Here is a 20331-nt window from a genome sequence, read left to right on the forward strand (position 1 = left end):
ACATAAAGCAAAATAAATGTCAGCTTCATGCAGCCAGCTGAAGAGTAAACACTGTTGAAATCATGCATTTGCACAGGGACAAACACTGCAGCCACTACTATCCTTGCCAAATAAGAACTATGGATTCTGCCGAATTAAAAAAACCCTCCGACGGCATTGTTTTTCACTCACAAGTGACCTACTGCTGACAACCCTGTTATTTTACTCTGCTGTGTGGTTAACAGTAGAGTGCCAAGCCAGTCCACACTCCTCCACCACACAACCAGGATTATTTTCAAGAACGTCAATCAGAAATGGCTACTTGGAACCCGACTTCAGTTTCACTTCCACATTTTATAAAGTAGTTTTTGACTTTCTGTACTTCTAAGAGAGAGTGCTTCCTTTAATCAAGGCTGTTTGCACAGAGCCTGCCGACAGACACCTCTAATAAGCAACCTGCACTACTGCTACTGGGTACGGGATATAAAAGGTTAAAACCTGCAACCTTGCACTGAAATGGCACGAGTGAACACACAGCTGACTGATTTCAAGTAACCATTTCTAAATGATTCAATCGGGAAGGTCACTCAAAACCCCCTCTGAACCCAGTCCAAAAGGTCAAAGGCGAAGAGAGACAGAAGGCATTCCTAGTGGGAGGAGGCATGCAGAGAGAACACATACAGTGGCAGCTGTGACAGGGCCAGAGTATACATAGGAGACAGCGGGGCGCTGCTTCACTGAGCGTTTCCAGTTGCTTAACAGCGAGAGGAGGAGCTCAGGGATCGAGCCCCTGCGGTAGTACGACTTCATGGGAAGAGGGAAGAAAAGTGGTGATGTCACAAAAAAACAAACAAGGAACGGTGCACAGCACGACAGAAGCCAAGAGCCAGACATTACTCCATTAATGAAAGCCCCCTGGGTTACCTGTGCCTTTTCAGGCCCTGATGCATTCCAGCCAAGTCTCTCGAATACACTGTTCAGTCACTTTTAAAACCTTGCATTCAGCTCCCAGTACAGATGAAAATGCAAATATTGTTGCTATAAGGTGCACCATAGTTTTTTTTTCCCCATCATGACTTTTCCTTCTGACCATCGTTCACACTTCAGGCTATGATACATCTGATGTTGCTTCATATGTCTTTTTATTGAGCCACTATAACCACAGTGAAAAATAGACCTTGCAGAAAGACACATTTATCAAACTGATTACTAGCACATGCTACGGTTAAAGAAACAGAAGGGAGCCTATGCTTTTATGATTAAGGCGATCACATACCCTTTTAGATACATGGGCAGCACGCATGGCTCATTTCTAACACTATAAATACTCTTATTCCTGCTAATGTTTTTCTGGGAGGGGTGGAGGTTATATAGCATTGCCTAGTATTTTCACTAAAGCAGAAGTATAAAACAATTGACATTTTACAAAAGAACACACACCCAACCGGTTCCGCCTCCTTGACCTTTGGCGAACAGCAGTGCGAAGCCCTGAAGCACAGCCCAGGAGGACGTCCAGTTCTTCCTGAAATGAAGCAGGTAAGCCCATCTGGGTCAGAACACCTCTCGCAAGGTACCGTTCGCCAGGAATGAGAGATCAACAAGACTCAATCTGACATGGAAAAAACCGGGCAGGTAAAAGGAGTGAAATTTACAACCGGAGAGCATATAAAAGGGGGATGAGTCTGTTTCATGACCCGTCGTGACCAATTTGAGTCATGCCTTTTGGGCCATTAGTAACAGAAGATAGTTCTGTCAAAAATAAGGGTGAAAAAACAGCTCTTGCAATACAGTAATAATGCATTAAACAAATTTGATATAATACCCCCTGATTTAGCTTGTCAGTGCTCTGTATGGTTCTTGTAATGTGACTATTTGTTTGGTCATTTCATCTTGAAACCGTACCAGTTATCAGCACGTTTAAAGGCCACGTCTAAAGGAGCAACCAGGGACCTGCTGAGCTGCCTGGCAGGCCCTGGGCATGCTCTGTAGCTGCACTTTACCCAGATGAGTGCACCTAGAGAAGAAACATCCGCAGCCTTCTGAAGGCTATCGAGAAGACTGGGCAGCTTTTCAACAGCTAACAACCTTCTACTTCCTCGAAGAGATGCCTGACATTTTAGCTGAGCTCAAATTAAAAATGAAAAAAGGAAATCGAGTGGTTTCATTATCAGACACTTCCTCGGGAAGACCCAGTTGTCAGAGCATCTATTTATACGGGTGTGCGGTTTTCCTTTACAGAAGGATTGCAATATTACAATATTTTTAGTCTAAATCTGTTCAGTGTTCATGGGGAAAAAGTCTTAGGATATATGGAGATTTATTTGCAGTAGGTTTGCAACTACTAGATCCAAAAGTTATTGTAGTGTCTGCTATCCATGTGTAATCATGCTGATACGACATTATTAATTATGCAAAATTGATTGTTACACTGCACTGCCAGTTTACATACTGCTAACCCCAGTACCATAAACATCAGATCACTGACTCTCTGTTATTAATCTTAGATTTCATTCACGTGTATCATGACTCATTTTTCCTGTACTTGTATATAATACAAATAGGGGTTACTTGGCTGTAAACAATCTGCAATGATTTGGGGATTTTAATCAATTTAGTCTAATCTCCCCTTCAAATATTCATCTGTGCATTTTATTAAAAACCAAACCTTCATTCGACTGAAATCTGTGCAGTTGTCTGTGCACACAGAAAAAAGCGGGACCTGTGAAAAAATTAATTTCAAAATCTGACCCCACACACAGATGTTAATTCTAAAACCAATACTGTACACCTGTATGAGTAGTGTAACACTGTTTTATTTGCAAACAGTTAAAAATGGACAGTCTATTTCATTTAATTTTTTCTTATTTCTCCAAGTGTTACAACAGCACAGCTTTTTAGTATTCATTTCTCTACTTGTTTAATGAATCAAAAAGGATTCATACAGGTAATGTACCAGTCCTTCCTATCTGGAGCCGAATATAAAAATTGTTGCTTCCCCTTACTGTCTCCATACAAGTGAAAGCTGGAATTCTTCCACAGAAAGGTGCACTAGAACAGGGGATTATCTCTAAAAGATTGCCCTTGCTTCATTTTTATTAAATAAAATGTGATTTCTGCCTCAATTTCATTATTCTGCTTTATTTTTTTTTAAATATATAATACAATTTTTTCCGCATTTAAAACAATTCAACGGAAAAAAGGCTTGAAACCCGAGTCATAACATTAATTGTCAAATTAAAGAGGAACTGCAGTCCCAATTTCCAAGATCAGTATTTAAATAAATAGTATTTATCAGTAACAAAACAAATCCACTGACGTTATATAAAAATGTACAAATGTCAAATTTAGCACAAAATCGTGAACTTTGTACAAGTATCGTGCGTTGCCATGTTGTCACAAACCCCTGGTCTCGTCATGATTGAAAGTGCGAGTTCCCACAAATTGTGATGTGATGTGGCCCTTCCTGCTCACTAGTCACTGTAATGACTAATGTAATGTGATGTACAAGGGAATAAGTACAGGCTGTGCAGCTGACATGCACCACAGAGATATTCCAATGTGATCTGCATGCAGAGTTAATAAGAAGTATTTGTCTGCAAAACCAACAAAATTGAGAGCAATATTTCTTTAGGATTAAAAGAGAGATATTCACAAGCCTGCTTGCTTACAATGTTATAAGGCTGCTTCACCTCATCAGACGTTTTGTTGCCTCGTTTAGAAAAGCACAACATGGTGCTGTGCGTACCCGGAAATTGTTTCTGTTTTGTGATGTAAATTGAAGTTTTTACAAGTTACTGTGTACATTTTCGATTTATATGGTTTCAAATGCACACTTTAATGCTGATTCTTAATAAACCCTGAAATAAAAATATAAACAGTTATAGTTCCCCTTTAAGAAGGTATTTGAATACTTTTAAACAATGTGACTATAGTGAAACAGATGTGTTTTACCCATTAATTCTTTAACACTATAAATGGTCTACATCTACACATCCTACTGCAGTGAGGATCACATCACTATGCTCTTAACATGCAGTATGCATGAGAATACCCAAAGATTGTAGGTTTAATCAAACTCACCTTACTTTCTTCCCATTTTCAGTGATTTTGGTCACATTTAGTACTCCACATTTCTCTGAAGTCTGTGATGCAAAAACAGATGGTCAACAGTGAAATGTAAAGAGCAGAAAATGACAAACTGAACCAAGAAAAACAGATTGTAAAGGCAGACGCTTCACCTATATCAGTCAGTAAAAAGAATGCAATCCTAGGAGATCAGACTGGCCTTAAGGGAAAAGCTAGGTTCATCCCAAAGAATAAGGAATTTTGGAGGAAAGGACCTGTCTGATGTGCTCTAGAATGGACCTGTGACATTTTTACACAAGTTCCACAGCCCTGGAAACCAACGAAATGACTTATGACCCAAACTTCACACTGTGCAGAACATGACCCACTATAAGGCCTCCAACTCTCAATTATACATCATTCAGCCTGTGCACAAAAAAATGTAAGAGCCTCTCTAGGTTTCAAGCTGTCCACGAGCAGATACATAAAAGGGAGTGGACATCTTGTTAGCTGAGCTGGAGTACCACAAGATGGAGCGGGAAAAGAGTACAAGATTGGGAACGGTGCACAGCTTCCTGCCAGGACGACCATGGAACTAATGGAATAGAGCCCCAAGGTCAGGGCGGCCAGAGAAAAGCGAGGATACTAACTGCTGTGGGATGCTTGGGAGATGAAGGGCAGGAGTCGGAATCGGGAAAGCTTTGCTTGGGACCTGTCGGAGACTCCTAGGAATGAGAATGACAATGGAAACATCAACAAACATTAATAAGTGAGCAGGAAACCACAAGAGAACAAAATCAACAATAACTCACCAAAGCAAGGGCACATGAAATGGAACAATAACTTGAACGTGGTTTACGAGACAATGACAGCAGGTAAATTGTTGAAGTGATTAAGAGTGCAGCATTCCCTTCACCAAGAACTTGTTTCAAATTTTAAGATAGATGTTTCTGAATTGTACTTCAGAACGCTCCAGCCTTAGACCTTCATTGAACGTCCGATGACTTATCCAAACCAAGCTCAATTAGCACCCGTCATGGATGGCTTTAAGAACTTTTGAGGCCTTATGAAATTTTTAGTTAAATAAAAGACAAAGCAGAAACTGCTGCAGGCTCAGCTAACTGGAGCCCCAATTAGCTACTGTAGTTGAATAAGAGACTGAAGGCACTTGCTTAGGCTGTGGAAGGCATGCTGCACCTTTAATGCATTACAATTCAGAGCATTAGCTTTTCTGCACAGTACAGAAAAAACTAACGAATCAATAAGGACAGTGCTCAATTAGTTCTGGCAAGCAACAAGGATGATTAGCTTGATTGACCACCTGATCGCTGCCAGTTAAGATCAGCAGAATGATTCATCGTTATTGTGGTTGTTGTTGTTAATTTATACCATTTACTGAAGGTGAAAAGACAGGACAGTCACAGGGCAGAGTACTAACTTGTTCAGGGTATGGCGGAGGACCAGCGGTCCCTGTATGGTGCTCAGAAGCATAACGTCTGTGTTTGACAGACAACTGAAACAGAACCAAAAGAGCATCTCTCGAGCATCCAGTTTCAACTCGTAAGGCAATAACAGACCTCTCATCACAACAGACACTGGTCCAAGTTACTGAAAAGCCTCCTGTATGCTCGAGCATGAGTGAACCAGAGCACTCATTTTGGTTACGGAAACCAGTGCACTCACCACTGTTACTGAAAACCGAAGCACAGCAGTTACAGGAACGAGAATCTCCCGGCTACCCTTTAGCTTTGGCCTTGAGGAGCTGAGTTACAGGGCGAACAGCTGTGAACTCTGAGGTGTTTCATGGAGAACAACATCCTATACCCCTGCCAGAATGAATTTGCAACTCATCTCCTGTCACATGTCCGTTCGTGACTCAGGACACTGTAAACACATCCTGCAGCTTTATCTGCTTGCCTTAACTGCGTCTATTTTTGGGATTAAAAAGGTCCAGGACTGTTTTGAAAACAACATGATCTACACAATGGGCAAGAGCAGTATATATCGCACTGGTTTATTCTGATTTTCTACATATTCCAGAACTGCTGTGCCTGAAACAGGTGAACACTTTTACATTCCCATGTCCGAGTCAGACTGGCTCTTCTCATTTCAAGGGCTTGAAAAAGGGGTGGGAGATGAGTTTAGAATAAAATGATTGCTTCCATTTTGCATCATAACCTTTAGGGGCACCAAGTAGCAAAAGGAATGGGCACCACTCACCTTGAAACCCTTTAGTATGGCATTTTACAAATGTCCTTGTACAAACAACTTTTAAAAATATAACGGTTAACCGCTTGGTTAGCAAAAAAAACCCAGAAATTCACATTAAAACACAATCGTAGCCTATGAAGGTTGGCACCACGAAAGAGTCACCAAAGACACATTTGATACACTCAGACCCTTGGTTATACAGAGAAAGATTCAAGACCAAAAAATAAAAAAGGTTGGAAGACCTTCCTTCCCACTTTCATTCAGACGTGCTTCTGATGGGATTTCTGGGTGGTCACGGCAATGGGGATCAAGAGTATTTGAAGAAGCCAGGCTATTAAGACAATGTCCATCACTGCATCTTCTCTGCTGGCCCAGGCATTGCTGACAGAGGCGATAACTACCTTCCCCTGCCTGGAGCAACTTCTTTCCTGGAGCACTACAAAACCTACACAGAGCCATCTGCCGCACTGAACTCCTTCAACCATCATCGCGCTCTTCGGGACCGATTCTAGCACGCGAGCAGACTGTGGCCTCGGCTGCAGCGCTGTTTGTGCCCGAGAGGAGCTGGACGCTTCAGACCATTCCATCTGCAAGTACGTTACCGCACGGAGTCTTTCGCCAGGCAGGAATTTTGCAAGTTTCATTTGAAACGTTCACTCGAAAAGGAGGAACCTTATCTAACTTGATTTAAAAAAAAAAGCATGCCCCTGCTTTTCAAGCAAGTCGTTGGGCAGCAATTCAAGTTTCACTGTAGGTCTTGGGGGCTATCCAGCCATTTTCACACTGCTCCTTTTAATACAGGGTTGTGGGGAAACTGGACCCTATCCAGGCAAGCAATTGGCACAAGGCAGGATATACCCTGGATGGGACGCCAGTCAAACGCAGGGCACACACACTCACACCAGGGCCAGTTTTCCTCAAAGCCACTTAACCTGCCAGTATGCCTAAGCACGGCACCATTGTGCCACGACTCGGGGACCAATCCAAACCAATACACAAACAACATCCAAAATGAGCATCAGCATCACAGTTTGTGGTGGCCTATAAATATATAAAACAATATCAGTAATAACTGTAATTGATTGCAGTATTTAAATTAAGAACAACACTCGTGCCCCAACAGTGGAAGTGAGCCGAAAGGTTATACTGTTTTGAGCTGATACAGAATTACTAGTTTTAGTTTATGTGCTCAAGACTGCGCGGTATTAAGCGACATGAAACGAAAAGGCTATTGCTTGTTGCTCCGGCTTCCTCCTCGGTCACAATCCATTTTATGTGTGAAGAACGTGGGTCTTTTTCCGGTGGTAATAAAAAAGGTGGCATCTGACAGGTCGAGGAACAGGCTTCTGTGACGTGTACAAGGCCAGCAGTACATAGTGGACACACGTCATTTTCACTATTATTTTACAAGCGAGTCGCACTCTCCTACCTTGTCACTTAAATCTGCTACATAGGTGCTGTGTCTCCACTTTGTTAACACTATAGGCTCAACCTGCTTCCTGTCCAGACTTCTGCTTTTGGGCATGTCTCCAGGCTGCGGCGGCGAGAGGTTATACTGCACAAAGAGGAGGGAAGGAACAGCTGGTCAGAGGTGTGCCGAGGTAAACCACCAAATGAAACTGCACAAAGGCCACGCAATACAGACAGGCAGTACCTCTCCTTTCATGGACCAGAACACCATAGGAGAAAAACACCCCTCTTAAGATTTGTTATGGGCTTCTGATCTGGTGCCACATGAAGGCGGCTGCAAGCCCAGTTTACTCTTGGGGATGGAGACTCAACGCCTCCCAGCGCTTCTGGCCTTGACTAACCTTAATCAGATTATAGCTGTACCTAATTTAGCTGTTTGCTAGAGAGATTAGTGAAAAGGGCGATCTGCATGCATCGGTAAAGTCCTGCGTAATTGGTCAATGTGATGCTGCGTGGCTGGGTTCAGACCTCAAATAAGTAAAAGCCCTTCATTAGGTTTGATTCTCTTTTTGTTCTCTTTTTAAATGAGCCACGATATTGTCAGCATCTGCATCTAGGGGGGAGGATCTGCACAAAGCTTAGTTCTTCAAAGGCTTAAAAAAGCAATGAAGTGCTTTTGTACCCAATATTTAAAAAAACAAAACAAGACGGAAACCTTTTGCTGGTGTTTTTGGTTAGACTTCCTACAGTCAAACATATTTGATTCACATCTTTATTTTTTTACTTACAAGCTGTTTTTATTTGCCGTTTTAACTTTTTACTGTACAATCATTCAATGTATATTACCTACATTTAGTACAGTAGTCATCCATGACTCAATTCTATCTATTCTATTTCTAATTGAAATAGCTATCAATTAAAAGTAACAATACCCATTAACCATCACTAAGTTGAGTATTTGACTCCCACAACTAGTGTAATAATGCTTTCATTATATGTTTATAAAGCTGGCACTTTATACTGCTTAAAATCTTTTAATGACAAAGCCAAGCAAAACAAATACGCAAGTTTTAAAAATCCTTATTGAAGTTGTTTTTTAAAAAGTGCAACTTCAACATGACAATTGTTTTTCATCATTTCATTAAACTTTTTCTTTTAACAGATGGCAGAAAGTAAATATTTTAACATTTTGAATAACTCTTCTATTCTTCAGAGTTACGTATTTTGTCACTTGCATCTGCAAAAAAAAAGTTCAATCACAGGAATAGATCATTCTGCCTACACAAACACTAGAACAGAAAAGCTGACCCCTGGGTAGATTGTAAACCGAATAGCGGAAAGGGCTCAACTGTGGACAATATTCAATAGGCCAATTCAATAAGTTTTTGTACAACTACCTGACTTGTGATTTTCACTTAGTTATGTCTGATCTCTCTGCATTCGGCAAGGCGACCTACTCCAGTTGTTTCTGTGTGGTCATTCTTTGTACTTAGCTGACTCACTTTTGGTAACTCCCACTCAGACCTCGAGCCATCAGCACTATAGTAGTACGGGCGGCCTTGATCATCAACATGCTTTATCCACTGGAAATAAATACAGATTCATGAGGATTATTACACAAGGATGTGGTGAACATGCTTCATATATGTTACAGATATTTAAATAATAAAATAAGCTACAAAAACTGGCAAAGCTACAAAATGGGTAAAAGTGCCCATTTTAATTTGACCCTTTTTGTAACAATTGACAGGAAAGAAACATTACATCTGAGATTACTTGAATTGCCACTAGACAAGTTTCTCTTATTGTGCAAAAAATATTATCACAGTGACAACAATCACAAACCAATGTCGTTTTATCAAATAAAGTGGCTTTTATTACATCTAAATGTTCTTTATACAAGTCTTCAACTTACTTACCCACTCAGAATAATCTAATTAGATTAAAACAGGTTTGTAAACTAAAAGCTTGCATTTGACTACATGCGCAAAATATTAGATAAAATATATACATCGTTGCAGCTTTAAAACTTAAATATTTAAAAAAAGCGCTTACAGGAAATGAATGGTGTAGAAGCCATAAAGTGCTATCAGTGACACCTGATATGATCTAGGGGTAAATGCGTAAAGGCTCCAAATGCAATGAGCAGAAATCGGAGTTTTAGCTCTCATAGGCTGAACCTGCTTATGAACGAGCTCACAGATTAGAGCTCAGAGATTAGAAGGACAAACTGCACCTTGTGGAAAACATTAAAATACAATTGCACTGCAGTTTCCAAGACGTACTGAATCATAAAGTCGTTTTCGCAACATGTAATGACAAGGCAGATTAGTCTGCTTCTTCCTCAAGCCGAGATCAAGAGTGCTGCTCTCGATTTCAGTGACTGAGCCTGTTGGCGATCTAGACCAATGTGTTTTGAAATTGACTCTGGGATATACAAAAACGACTCACGGGGTCCGACACAGAAATGCAGTAACATCACATGTGAAACAGTGACATTTCTGCCCTGATCAATTAATCGCCCGATGTATCCTTAACAAGGCACAAAACTCCGACTGGAGTGATCCCTGAACTGAGAACACAGCAACAGGAAGGACAGGATCGGATGATGAAGGGCCCCGTCTCTCTCGGCAAAAAAAGAGACAGAACATTTCCAAAAGACACAAGTGGACCGAACAGCCACCCAAGACGTGACCCAGTCCATCTCTTGTGAATTCAACAGCTGATTAACTTGCAATCAGACAGGGCAAATTGTGTGTCGCCTTGTTTAACATTCCCATATTTATGTAGGATCACTAATGTTTTCATTTGATTACTTTTAAAGAACTTTCCAGTGCTCTGAGAACTTTGCATTTCCTTTCAGTAACCTGTTTGCTCAAGATATCACTCTTATTTTCTACATGTCTACTCAGATTTTTTTCCTCACACAGCACATCAAGTCTGCAACATTTCACTGGATTTATATTCGAACTTTTCTATCAGGTAGCCAGTTATTAAAAACAGGAAAAAAATCATTTTTACCGCATTCAGACTGAGGCCCATTATCTGTATGAGTTAAATATTTTTCCTCTTATTTCAGAATTCATACCCTTGATATAAGCATATACATCAGCGATCAAGTGCGTCTTCTCAGAAAAAAGTGACGAGCTCGTGACTAGAACGATCGCCCTTTCCTGCTCTAGTGGTAACACTAGGTGGGAAACCCCCAGCAGGAAACAGATGTGAGCTCTGTACAGGTTATCACTGCCAACTTACCTTCGGAGGGATACAGTGATACAGGAGGGAGGACAGCTGGCCAGAAAAACTTGCACAGCAGGGTGGTTTATAAGTGGAATATAAGAGTAAGCTCGAGGAGGGGAACGAATGTGAATTTTCAACCCATTCCACACAGACGACAAATCAAAAATGAGTTAATAAAAATGCACCGATTATTAAGAGTTCAGTTTCCGCACATCTCTTGACTGCTGATGAAGACGCACGCAGTGCAGGGAAAGATGGAATGGAAAGGAGAGGAATGGGAAAAGAACAGAGCCCAGTACCTTTTCGTTAGTATATTCACTGACATACAAGGTATGCCCGTGCTCATCCAGCTCTTCAGACCAGCCGCGGGGGGGAGACCCGTACTGACTATCTGACTGGCTGGAATAAGTGCTGTGGCAGTTCTCTTCGGACGAGAGGGGCTACAAACGACAGCAAAAAGGGGAAAGAGAGACAGGCGTTGTGATTCGGACAGGGCAAGGTTCTGATTTGCGGAAACCACACGTCCCTCCAGGTTTAGAAACACCCAACCCCCCCCCGGGAGAAATCCCAAAAGATCCAAATAAATCAGATGTGGCACCCGTCACCTGAAAAGCAAAGACATGCACTTGCTCAGCAGGAGAGAGATTTGGAGGAAAGAGTGAACAGTCAGCTATCCCACGTTTCACCGTGCTGGGAACTCAGATACCTGGGAATTATGGTAGAAAGGCAGTCAGAGGTCTATAACTGGGGAGGGCTACACAGGGAAAGGGACTTCAAAGCATGCTACTCCAAGTAGCAAATTCAGTTATTCATGCTACAACAGGGGAAAAAAAATAAACTTCCATTATATTTACTTTTCGGATTCATTCACAAAAGGCCAAGTGCCGAGTGCAATGGTTAATTCACTAGGGATAATCGTGAGCCACTGTAAAGAAAACAATCTGTGAAACCTGCCGATGATTTTGGTACAGAAGAGAAGTTCTCAGGCAGCATATGCAACACTCTTACGCTATCCTCTTTAAAATGTTCCTTTCAGCCAGTCAGGGTCTGACATATATTGACCTGATTGGTAAATAAAACTAGAAGACAAAGGGAAATATAACTCATCATAAAAGTTCAAAACTTTTAGTTTATTCCTTTAAAAACTCTTTAATTCCTTATCGTCCTCACCTTATCTTTGACCTAGCAGAATCCTACAGATGGGGCTTCTGACTTTCCCTGTGCTTCAGTTCAGAAGCATATTCCCACTACAGGATGGTCTCCTCTCTCAGGCACAGGTTACCAGCAATACTGTAAACTCTCTGGCCACAAGGTGTCAGTGTGGGGTAGCGGGTGACTAGTCTGAAGTGTACCGAGTCTGTAGTACCCCCAAAAAAACGATACCAACGTAAGAGCCTTTTCTTAATTCTGCCGCTTGAGAATACGTTTTAAAAACAGTGTCGCTGCCTGTACCGAGACGGGCGAGCTGTAGTATCTCGAAGAAAGAGACCACTAATGCAGGATGTTCCGAGGTTTTAAAAGTGTACCACAACACAAGCAGACTTTCGCTTTGTCTCAAAGGTGTTCCTGTCGCATACATGCAGGAAAAAAAACAATTTAGCTCAAATGCATAACTCATTAATCGGAGAAGAGTTCGTTTACGCACAAGCAGAAAAACAATGGTTGTGCCTGGGTAGGAAAAGTCCTACCCAATACCCTTCCCACGGTATCTACACAGTATTTGGGGTGGAGCGGTGGCTCTGTGGCTAAGGATCTGTGCCTGTGGCTGGAATGTTGCCGCAGCCGGCAGAGAAATCCTACTCAGTTGCGCCCCTGAGCAAGGCCCTTTAACCCCAACTGCTCCAGGGGCGCCGTACAATGGCAGACCCTGCGCTCTGACCCCAGACTCTCTCCCTGTCTGTGTGTCTCATGGAGAGCAAGCTGGGGTATGCGAAAAGATAATTCCTAATGCAAGAAATTGTAAAGGGTTAATAAAGTGATGATGTTATGTTATGTATCAATATAGTCAGGGACATATTTGTATTTATTCCGCCTTCTGTCGATTTGCGGATCTTCACTCACGTTCTGTACCTTGTGCTGACCTAACGAAACCGGAAATTAAACGGCGGCCGTTGCGATACACGGCTCCACCTGTCGGCTCGGTCGCATGAGATGGATAGATTCGGCCACAGAGACGGGAGCCGTGGGGGTTCATCAAGGCAACGTGCGTAATAACGCTCCAGAAAGTGCTCGGCTAAAGGCCAACACTAAAACAAAAAACGAAACCGGGCGGGGGTATAAGTCGCGCACATGCGTGGGGGTCACCCCCTTACCTCGGGGTCCCCCGGGGCGTGAGCCTCCCCTCGGCTGCTGCTGGTGCTGCCGCTGCTGCTGGCGTCCCGGGCGCGCGGCGGCTTCCAGGTGCGCTCCTGCGTCGCCCTGTTGAAGTAGAAGTGCCGCCCGCTGGGGTCCTTGTACGTCTCCCAGTCGCCCAAGGTGTGCAGCGGGGAGCCGGAGGGCGCAGGGGGCAGGTGGGCCTGGGAGATCTTCAGCTCCTGGAGGTTCGTGTAGACGGGGGACTCGGGGCGGCCTGGGCCCGTCGGGGAAGCCGTCTAGTGGGGGGGGGGGGGGGACACACCAAAAGGAAGGAGCGTGAGGTAAACGCGCCCAGGAAAGCCAAGACGAGGAAATCTCCTGGCGGGGGTGGTTAAAGACGTCGCATCTAGAATTCGGTCACACATCCATATTCTCGCCATCAAGAATCGAAGTCTAAAATACCGAGGTCAATATCGTTCTCAAGTGAATAATGGATAAACACACAAAACGAGAACCAGTGGTTTATACTGTTTCGAGGGGAGAATGCAGCAGACCGTGCCACATGTCGCTACTCGTTACTGTTTATACGACACACGACGTTACTTACCCAAAAAGGCCAATAAAGTCACATCATGAGCTCAATTATCAAAAATGCTGTGCTCTTAAAACACTACAGAAGATCGAAGAGTTTAAGCAGAGCTGGAGCAGAAGGTACGTTTTCATTCAAATTAAAAAATATATATATATCAGAAGATTAACCCTACCTACCCCGACTCGATGCCGCGAACTCGGCTCGACATACTGTTCAACAACGTGCGGTATTGGACAGTTCTTAACCATGCTGTGATTTCATCAGTAGGTACCGACACAACTGAAATGGAGGCATTTAGTGCGATCACAGACATCAAGAGGACTCCAAGGAGGAGTAGAGATGATCAAAAACAGAAATCCACCCAACAGCTGCGAAAGACTTCCCCAGAGCCGGCAGACTCTGGAGTAAGAGTAGGTTTCTGACCAGGCAACTGGGTGAAGAGCTGCAGTACGCCAATTTATTATAATTCTAGTACAAACGTGTGAGCAAAACTCTCATGTCAAGATCCTCTAGACACCACAGTGTACAGTATTTGATGCTGTTTACTTCACTTTGCTTGGATACATTGGGCACCGCGGCTTAGGTCAATCACTTCTGTGAGTTCAGTAGCCACCACCACGTTAAAACACCACTTCTTAAACGTGAGCATAAGTATAGTCCACTCTAATAGACACAAACATTTACTACTTTTTGACTTGAGGGAAATGGCAATTAGACAACAAAAAAAAGTTTTGCTGAAATGGTCAAAGTTTGTGTGTAAAAATTAGATTGACAAAGGATTTCCCCCGTCTTCGATTTTTCTTTTGATAATATTCAAGTCTCAGTACAACACAGGATATTGCGCAGAAGAAAGCATCTGTTCACACAAACAAGCCGTTGGAAACTAAAAAGATGAGCTCTGGAGTCTGGGGCAAAGCTTCTGTATATGAACGTTTCGACAGTACAGATAACACCATATTCTCAGAGAGATGGAAATACAGCTTTTGCTTGTGACAGCATTGCAGGTCGCAATGATGGGTCGGGAAGAGCAGAGTGGAGTCCAGATGCTTTTAAAAGGGCCTCACTAACTTCTGCTCTCATCCGATTCTGCAAGGAATCGACCATCTCTGAGCTGACCCCAGTACTCACTCTTCTAGTTTAAGAAAAGAAAAAAGACGTCACGAGAACAGGCTTCAAAGCAACATCTGAGAATAATCAGGTTAACTCCAGTTATTTATTTTTCCCCCAGCTCTGGTCATCTTAAAAAAAACAGTGTGACTGTAACAAGCTGATGTATAACAAAATAGGAAACTGCAAGAAAGCCTGCTGTGAAACACTTTGCTGGGGTTAAATGACCTTGACTTTAAAGCATATCAGATGAGGAATTTTCTATAGCACATTACTGAAATTTTACAACACACTGTTAACCAAGAGAGTAGCAGTGGAAAGTGCTGGAGAAACAGTTAGCTGAGGAGAACAAGCTGTAACTGCAGCCTTAAAAAATTTTTTTGCAAAAATAAACAAAGGAACTGCACTTGGTTTCTTTGCCTGGACTGCCTTGTTTCTGCCTCTAGAAAGACTGTTATATAACAGCAGCTTCTCCAAACAGTGCCCAGCGGGACAGTTTTTCAGTCTCCGAGAAAGTTCAACAACAGCCAGAGCGCACACAGATACACAATCTGTCACCTTTTCAGATCTGACAAAACACCAGTGAACGCCCACAGAAACAGTACATTGTTATCACTTTTAGCCTTATTGCTAGACAAAAAAGGCTGAACATTCAAGAAATTCTTTCTCCTCTTGAACCAAAAATACACTTATAGTGCACAGATTGAACATAAGTTCTGAGACATTGATACTAGGCACTGTACTTTGACACGTATCCCCTCTGTCACTCTATACCCCTGTGACAGTGCTTCCTTGACGTGCCTGGGTCAGGTGAAGCTGTGCACATCTGTGACTAAACTTGGCAGACACACACTGGAACTGTCCATTGAGCTGTTCTGGGAAACTGGTCCATTCCCCTTCACTGAAAAACACAAAGTTTCCTCACGGATAATACAATAGAAAGCCTAATGGGATAGTTCTACGTGCGCACTGTATAGCCCACGACTCAAAACAGCTGGGATTTCCTGCTCAGAAACAAGGGCAGAAAAAACCAGTTCACAAACCTTCTACAATCTTAAGGCATTCTCTGCTGAGTAGTGGTCACTTTTGATGTCCCCCCCCCCACCAAGATGAGTAAAATGAAATACATGCCATGTACAAAATAAATATTGCTAAAAATGACAGTGGATCTACATCAGAAAAACATACAGTTAACCACCTAACTGTGTTCACTTCAAGTTGTTTTTAATCTATTTATACCAGGTCTGTAGGGAGGTGAACTAAAATATTTAGACAAGAGCAAAACCGTAACCAAAACATTTCCCTTGAACAGCATACACAGCAGGAACCCCTGAGACCTCATTTGCATGTAAATTAAGTGAAGCTGTTGTAACACAGCACTGTACAAGTAAAAGTACCCTCTGCTTTTGCATAGAATCTTTAACTTAAAAATGACAAAAACAATACTTCCTGAACAGGATAAATAACTGTTATTGCAGCGTTTATAGTATCTTAATTTTAAACATTCCATTAAAATCATTTATATTTTTCTGTGCAATTCTTGCTGACGTTTTACCCATCTGATCTTTCAGTTTGAGCTCTCAAATAATAATTTATAGTTTCACTTTAAAAATGCACATTTGAAAGCTTTGTTAATCAAATGAGACATCGCTAAAAGGCATTGGTTTCACAACATTCAAAGCTTATTGCTGGACTTCAAAAGTCAAACTAGATTCTCTTAAGTAACAGCCTAGTTTAGAAAATAAAACCTTATTTAAACTCGGCAAAAACCAATTCAACAAGCTTCCACTGACTGGAAGGCAAACAATCCCTGTACATAGCCCTTGGATTTAGGATTACACCCCATGAAGCTCTATGCTTCTCCTAAAAAGTAGCACCTCTGAAGATTTCCAACAATTTCTTTTTTTACAATCATCACCACCTCCTTATGTGGTCCAACAGTTTATTTTTAAACAAAATAATTGCATAGCAAACTCTTTGGCTGCTGCTTTCTTCCCCATTTAACAATATTGCAATATAAAACATTGTACATATTTTATCTAGAAACGTTCATTCTAACCAACATTTTCCAGTCATTTATTTCTACAATCGTGTGTCTTTGCACAGCACTGCCTGAGATGGCTCAATTTAACGACTATTCCTTGGGTCATACAGGGGCGATTAACCAATATCCGAGCAATTAGCCAACGGCACCCTTAGCACTCAGCTGCACAAATGAAAAGGAGAAATTAAAACTAACCACAGCATGTTAAAAATTCTGGTTTGAGCCGGCACATCTTCTTATCAGGCTGAGCCAGCTCTGCAAGCTGAGGAAGATATGCCCTACAATTAATGCACAGTGTGTGCACGGAAAATAGCAAAAAGAAAAAGAAAAATTACAGTTCGATTCAGTGCAAAATAAGTCTTCTGTAATTACAGTGCAATACTTTCAGTGAAGCTCGATTTTGCAACTTGACCAACTGGGATGATAAACCCTGCTGCCACTTGTTCGAATGCTGCTGGCTTGCAAACTGATCACACTAGAATGAAGGTTCTCCTCCCACGGATTTTCACCTCTGTCCTAAGAGCTCCAGGCCTCATTCTAGCATCGTTAACACAATCACTTTTCTTTAATCTTAAAATATTTTTGGAGATCTTTCAAGGTAAGATGAAGGTTAGTTCACTTTGACCAACTATAATTAGAAAAAAAAAAGATTTAAGAGGACATAGGAAACATCAACAGAAAACACACTCTTGTCATCACCCAAATACTCCAGTTTCAAATAACGGTGCTGACCGCTGCACTGAAGTAAACCACACCAATTCCCACAGTGTCAGAGAACAGACATTCTCATCGCCAACTACAAATGGCCTATTCAACCACATCCAGTTCTCACTGGTGAATTACATTCCTCTGCATACTAGCAGAGCTCACAGGCTTCCAAAATACTCATATTTGCATGGAACTGTGATCTTTATCAATCAGGGAGCCACCACATAATGTTTACAAACATTTTGCTTATCTGGTGTGTGTGGACAATGCAGTTCTTATTAAGTCCAGAATGAAACATCAACATCAATACAAGTGGACACCACTTGTATGCAATTAAGTCTTGTGAATATTTACACACCACTCAGATTGGGATTTACTTAAAGCCACGTGATTCTCTCGCCTGTACAATTAGCTGGTTGACAACTAAAACGGGGAGGGAAAACAAAAAGTGCCGTCACCTTTGATCCAGAATTGCTGACAAAAACCTCGTCGTCATCCTCCTCTGATTTACGGTACCCTTTAAAAGTAGTCAAGCGGATCATACCGGCCCAGAAATCTCAGCCTGTCCCCCCAGGTCGCATTACCAGTGAAGTGCGGAGGGGTGAATGTGCTCACTGCTCCGGGCGGCGCTGGTGTTAGCGCCACAAGTCTAGATTGCAACAACAAACACTGGATCACAGATCAGGAAGTGGCTTTGTAAGGAACCCCCCCCCGCCCAAACAAACGTTCACTGCTTTCATCCGCCCACGCTCTGTCACACTGAAACAGCACTGGCAGGAGTAAACCTGGCCTTCCGCGTGACACGCAGAACGTGCTGCGAATCCTGAGGTTCGGGACAAGTCTGAGCAACCCAATGGCAATGGGCCTTCGAGTGGGCTCGCCAAGGCCCTGCCGCCCGCGTACTCGAGAGCCACGACTTGCTCCGCTCGCTCAGAACAGCGGCAAAGCTTCTGGAACCCTGTGACACTTGCGCACGTTTTAGGCGACAGCCGTCCCTATTTTTTCACTATTCCTACTTCACGGTCATCTGATCTCCATATTCTCGGACAAAGTAGCGTGCTTGTTCAGGGTCAGTGTCCCGGGTTTGCACATTGCAAATTAATGGGCCTCTATGCCGTTTGCTGACAAGTACTGACACTGAAGCAGGGCAGCAAACATAAAAGGACATCTGGCCTTCTATTTTCCGTCATTTGGTTTGATTACTGAGGGCAAATTCACTTTCTGAATGAGGACCATAAGGGGTGTCTAAAGGTGAAGCTATCCAGGACTCGTTCCACTCGAAACTTAGCATGATGATGCACTCGAAACATCATTAATTACACACAAAATGAATGAAAGCCCATGAATGTACATTACTGTTAAGACGTTCGCTAGGTTTCACAATACACAAGAAGACTTCCGCTGACACTCAGTGTTTGTTCATCACTTCACAACTCTAATAATAAAAAGGTGGGCCTGCAGAGCTACAGCAAAGTTTTTACAAGTACAGTGCTGTGTTACGACACCCTCTTGTGACAAAACCTGGGCACTGACAAACACGTTTAACAACACAAACCATGTGGTTATCACCAAATTATAACTACAGCATTAAATGTATGAAGGATTTCACACTTTTAAAAGACTATAAAAAGTCTTGAATCTCAAAAACCAGCAGAAAGAAAACCTTGAGTAGGGATACACTCCACTGAGCTTTACAAGGTGTTGACAAAAACACTACCAGTTTTTCCTTATTGTGCTAAAGAGGCTTACACCCAGCAGCAATGAGTGCGATATATACTGTACATGTTGTGAAAATGTCACTCTTTATCATATCCTCACCTTACAAGACTGCAGGTTTAAGTTTTCAACAAATACACATGATCAGAATGTGAACCTACAGCATGGGAGTGCTTTGAAAGTATTATAAATTCCCTCAGGGCATCCCTAGTTATAAATTTTACTTTTACTTTCCTCAAAACAAGTCTTGAAAAATACATGGAAATTAAAAACATTTACTGCTGGCTCTGTGGCTGTGTGAAGGGTTGGAGACCTGCTGGGCTCTTTCTTACTGGAACTGTTTTTGTGTCTGTCGGTGAGGAGATGGCTATTAAACAAACAGATCTTAGGATCTCTGGTGACAGTGCCAGGTAGCTTGTTCCAGAACCTAAAACGTTTTATAAGCGCCTCCTGTCATCAGTTCTCCAGAATTTCAGAAACAGACTTCTGAAAGTTTGCAAACACAGATTCTAACAGTCACAGTAACCGTAAAAGTAACAGCCGCAAATCAGATGGGCAAACTAAATAATACAGTATTTTAAAATTGTTTTAGTTATTAAAAACTGCAATTTCCTTTGTGCCCTCTGCTTCAATGAATACAGAGAGGATCACTTCTGAGCAGACCGTGGTTCCTCTAATAAATGAATCCTTTGGTTCTTGAAAAGTGGAGACCTTTTACACCGTCCGAATGCTGAAGAAATTCAGAACTGCATTCCGCCAGAGCAGATATGTTGAAAATTTTAACTACGGGCTGGCATTACGTGTGCCTGCAGCTACAATCTGGTGAAACTGATTGACACCAGTAGAACAGAACTAGAACTTTCCAAGCAGTCAGGGTTCTTAATAAACTGAGTGAAGTTATAAAAAGGTTGTTTAAAAGAGAGCAAGGCCCTGGAGCACATCTGAGTGACCTTGCCAGCTAGGA

At 42.2% G+C, this 20331-nt stretch overlaps 1 protein-coding gene across 16 annotated transcripts in view; it reads right to left on the minus strand.

Moving 5' to 3' along the window:
- The window catches only part of arhgap12b (Rho GTPase activating protein 12b), an 89677-nt gene that overhangs the window by 19015 nt on the left and 50331 nt on the right, over window positions 1-20331 (minus strand). For 3 of the 16 annotated variants that reach the window (XM_088642878.1, XM_088642876.1, XM_088642877.1), the window contains exons 3-11: window positions 13218-13496; window positions 11205-11345; window positions 9168-9248; window positions 7685-7810; window positions 5483-5557; window positions 4695-4769; window positions 4060-4121; window positions 1420-1501; window positions 661-783 (exon numbers count right to left, since the gene is read on the minus strand). In XM_088642878.1, coding sequence (XP_088499004.1) covers window positions 661-783; window positions 1420-1501; window positions 4060-4121; window positions 4695-4769; window positions 5483-5557; window positions 7685-7810; window positions 9168-9248; window positions 11205-11345; window positions 13218-13496 — 1044 coding nt within the window. The remainder of the gene's footprint in view (window positions 1-660; window positions 784-1419; window positions 1502-4059; window positions 4122-4694; window positions 4770-5482; window positions 5558-7684; window positions 7811-9167; window positions 9249-11204; window positions 11346-13217; window positions 13497-20331) is intronic. The other 13 variants (XM_088642883.1, XM_088642882.1, XM_088642884.1 and 10 more) reach the window with 12 other exon arrangements.

Source organism: Lepisosteus platostomus, chromosome 8 (genome assembly GCF_059453375.1).
Source record: "Lepisosteus platostomus isolate fLepPlt1 chromosome 8, fLepPlt1.hap1, whole genome shotgun sequence".
Classification (NCBI taxonomy): Eukaryota; Metazoa; Chordata; class Actinopteri; order Semionotiformes; family Lepisosteidae; genus Lepisosteus; species Lepisosteus platostomus.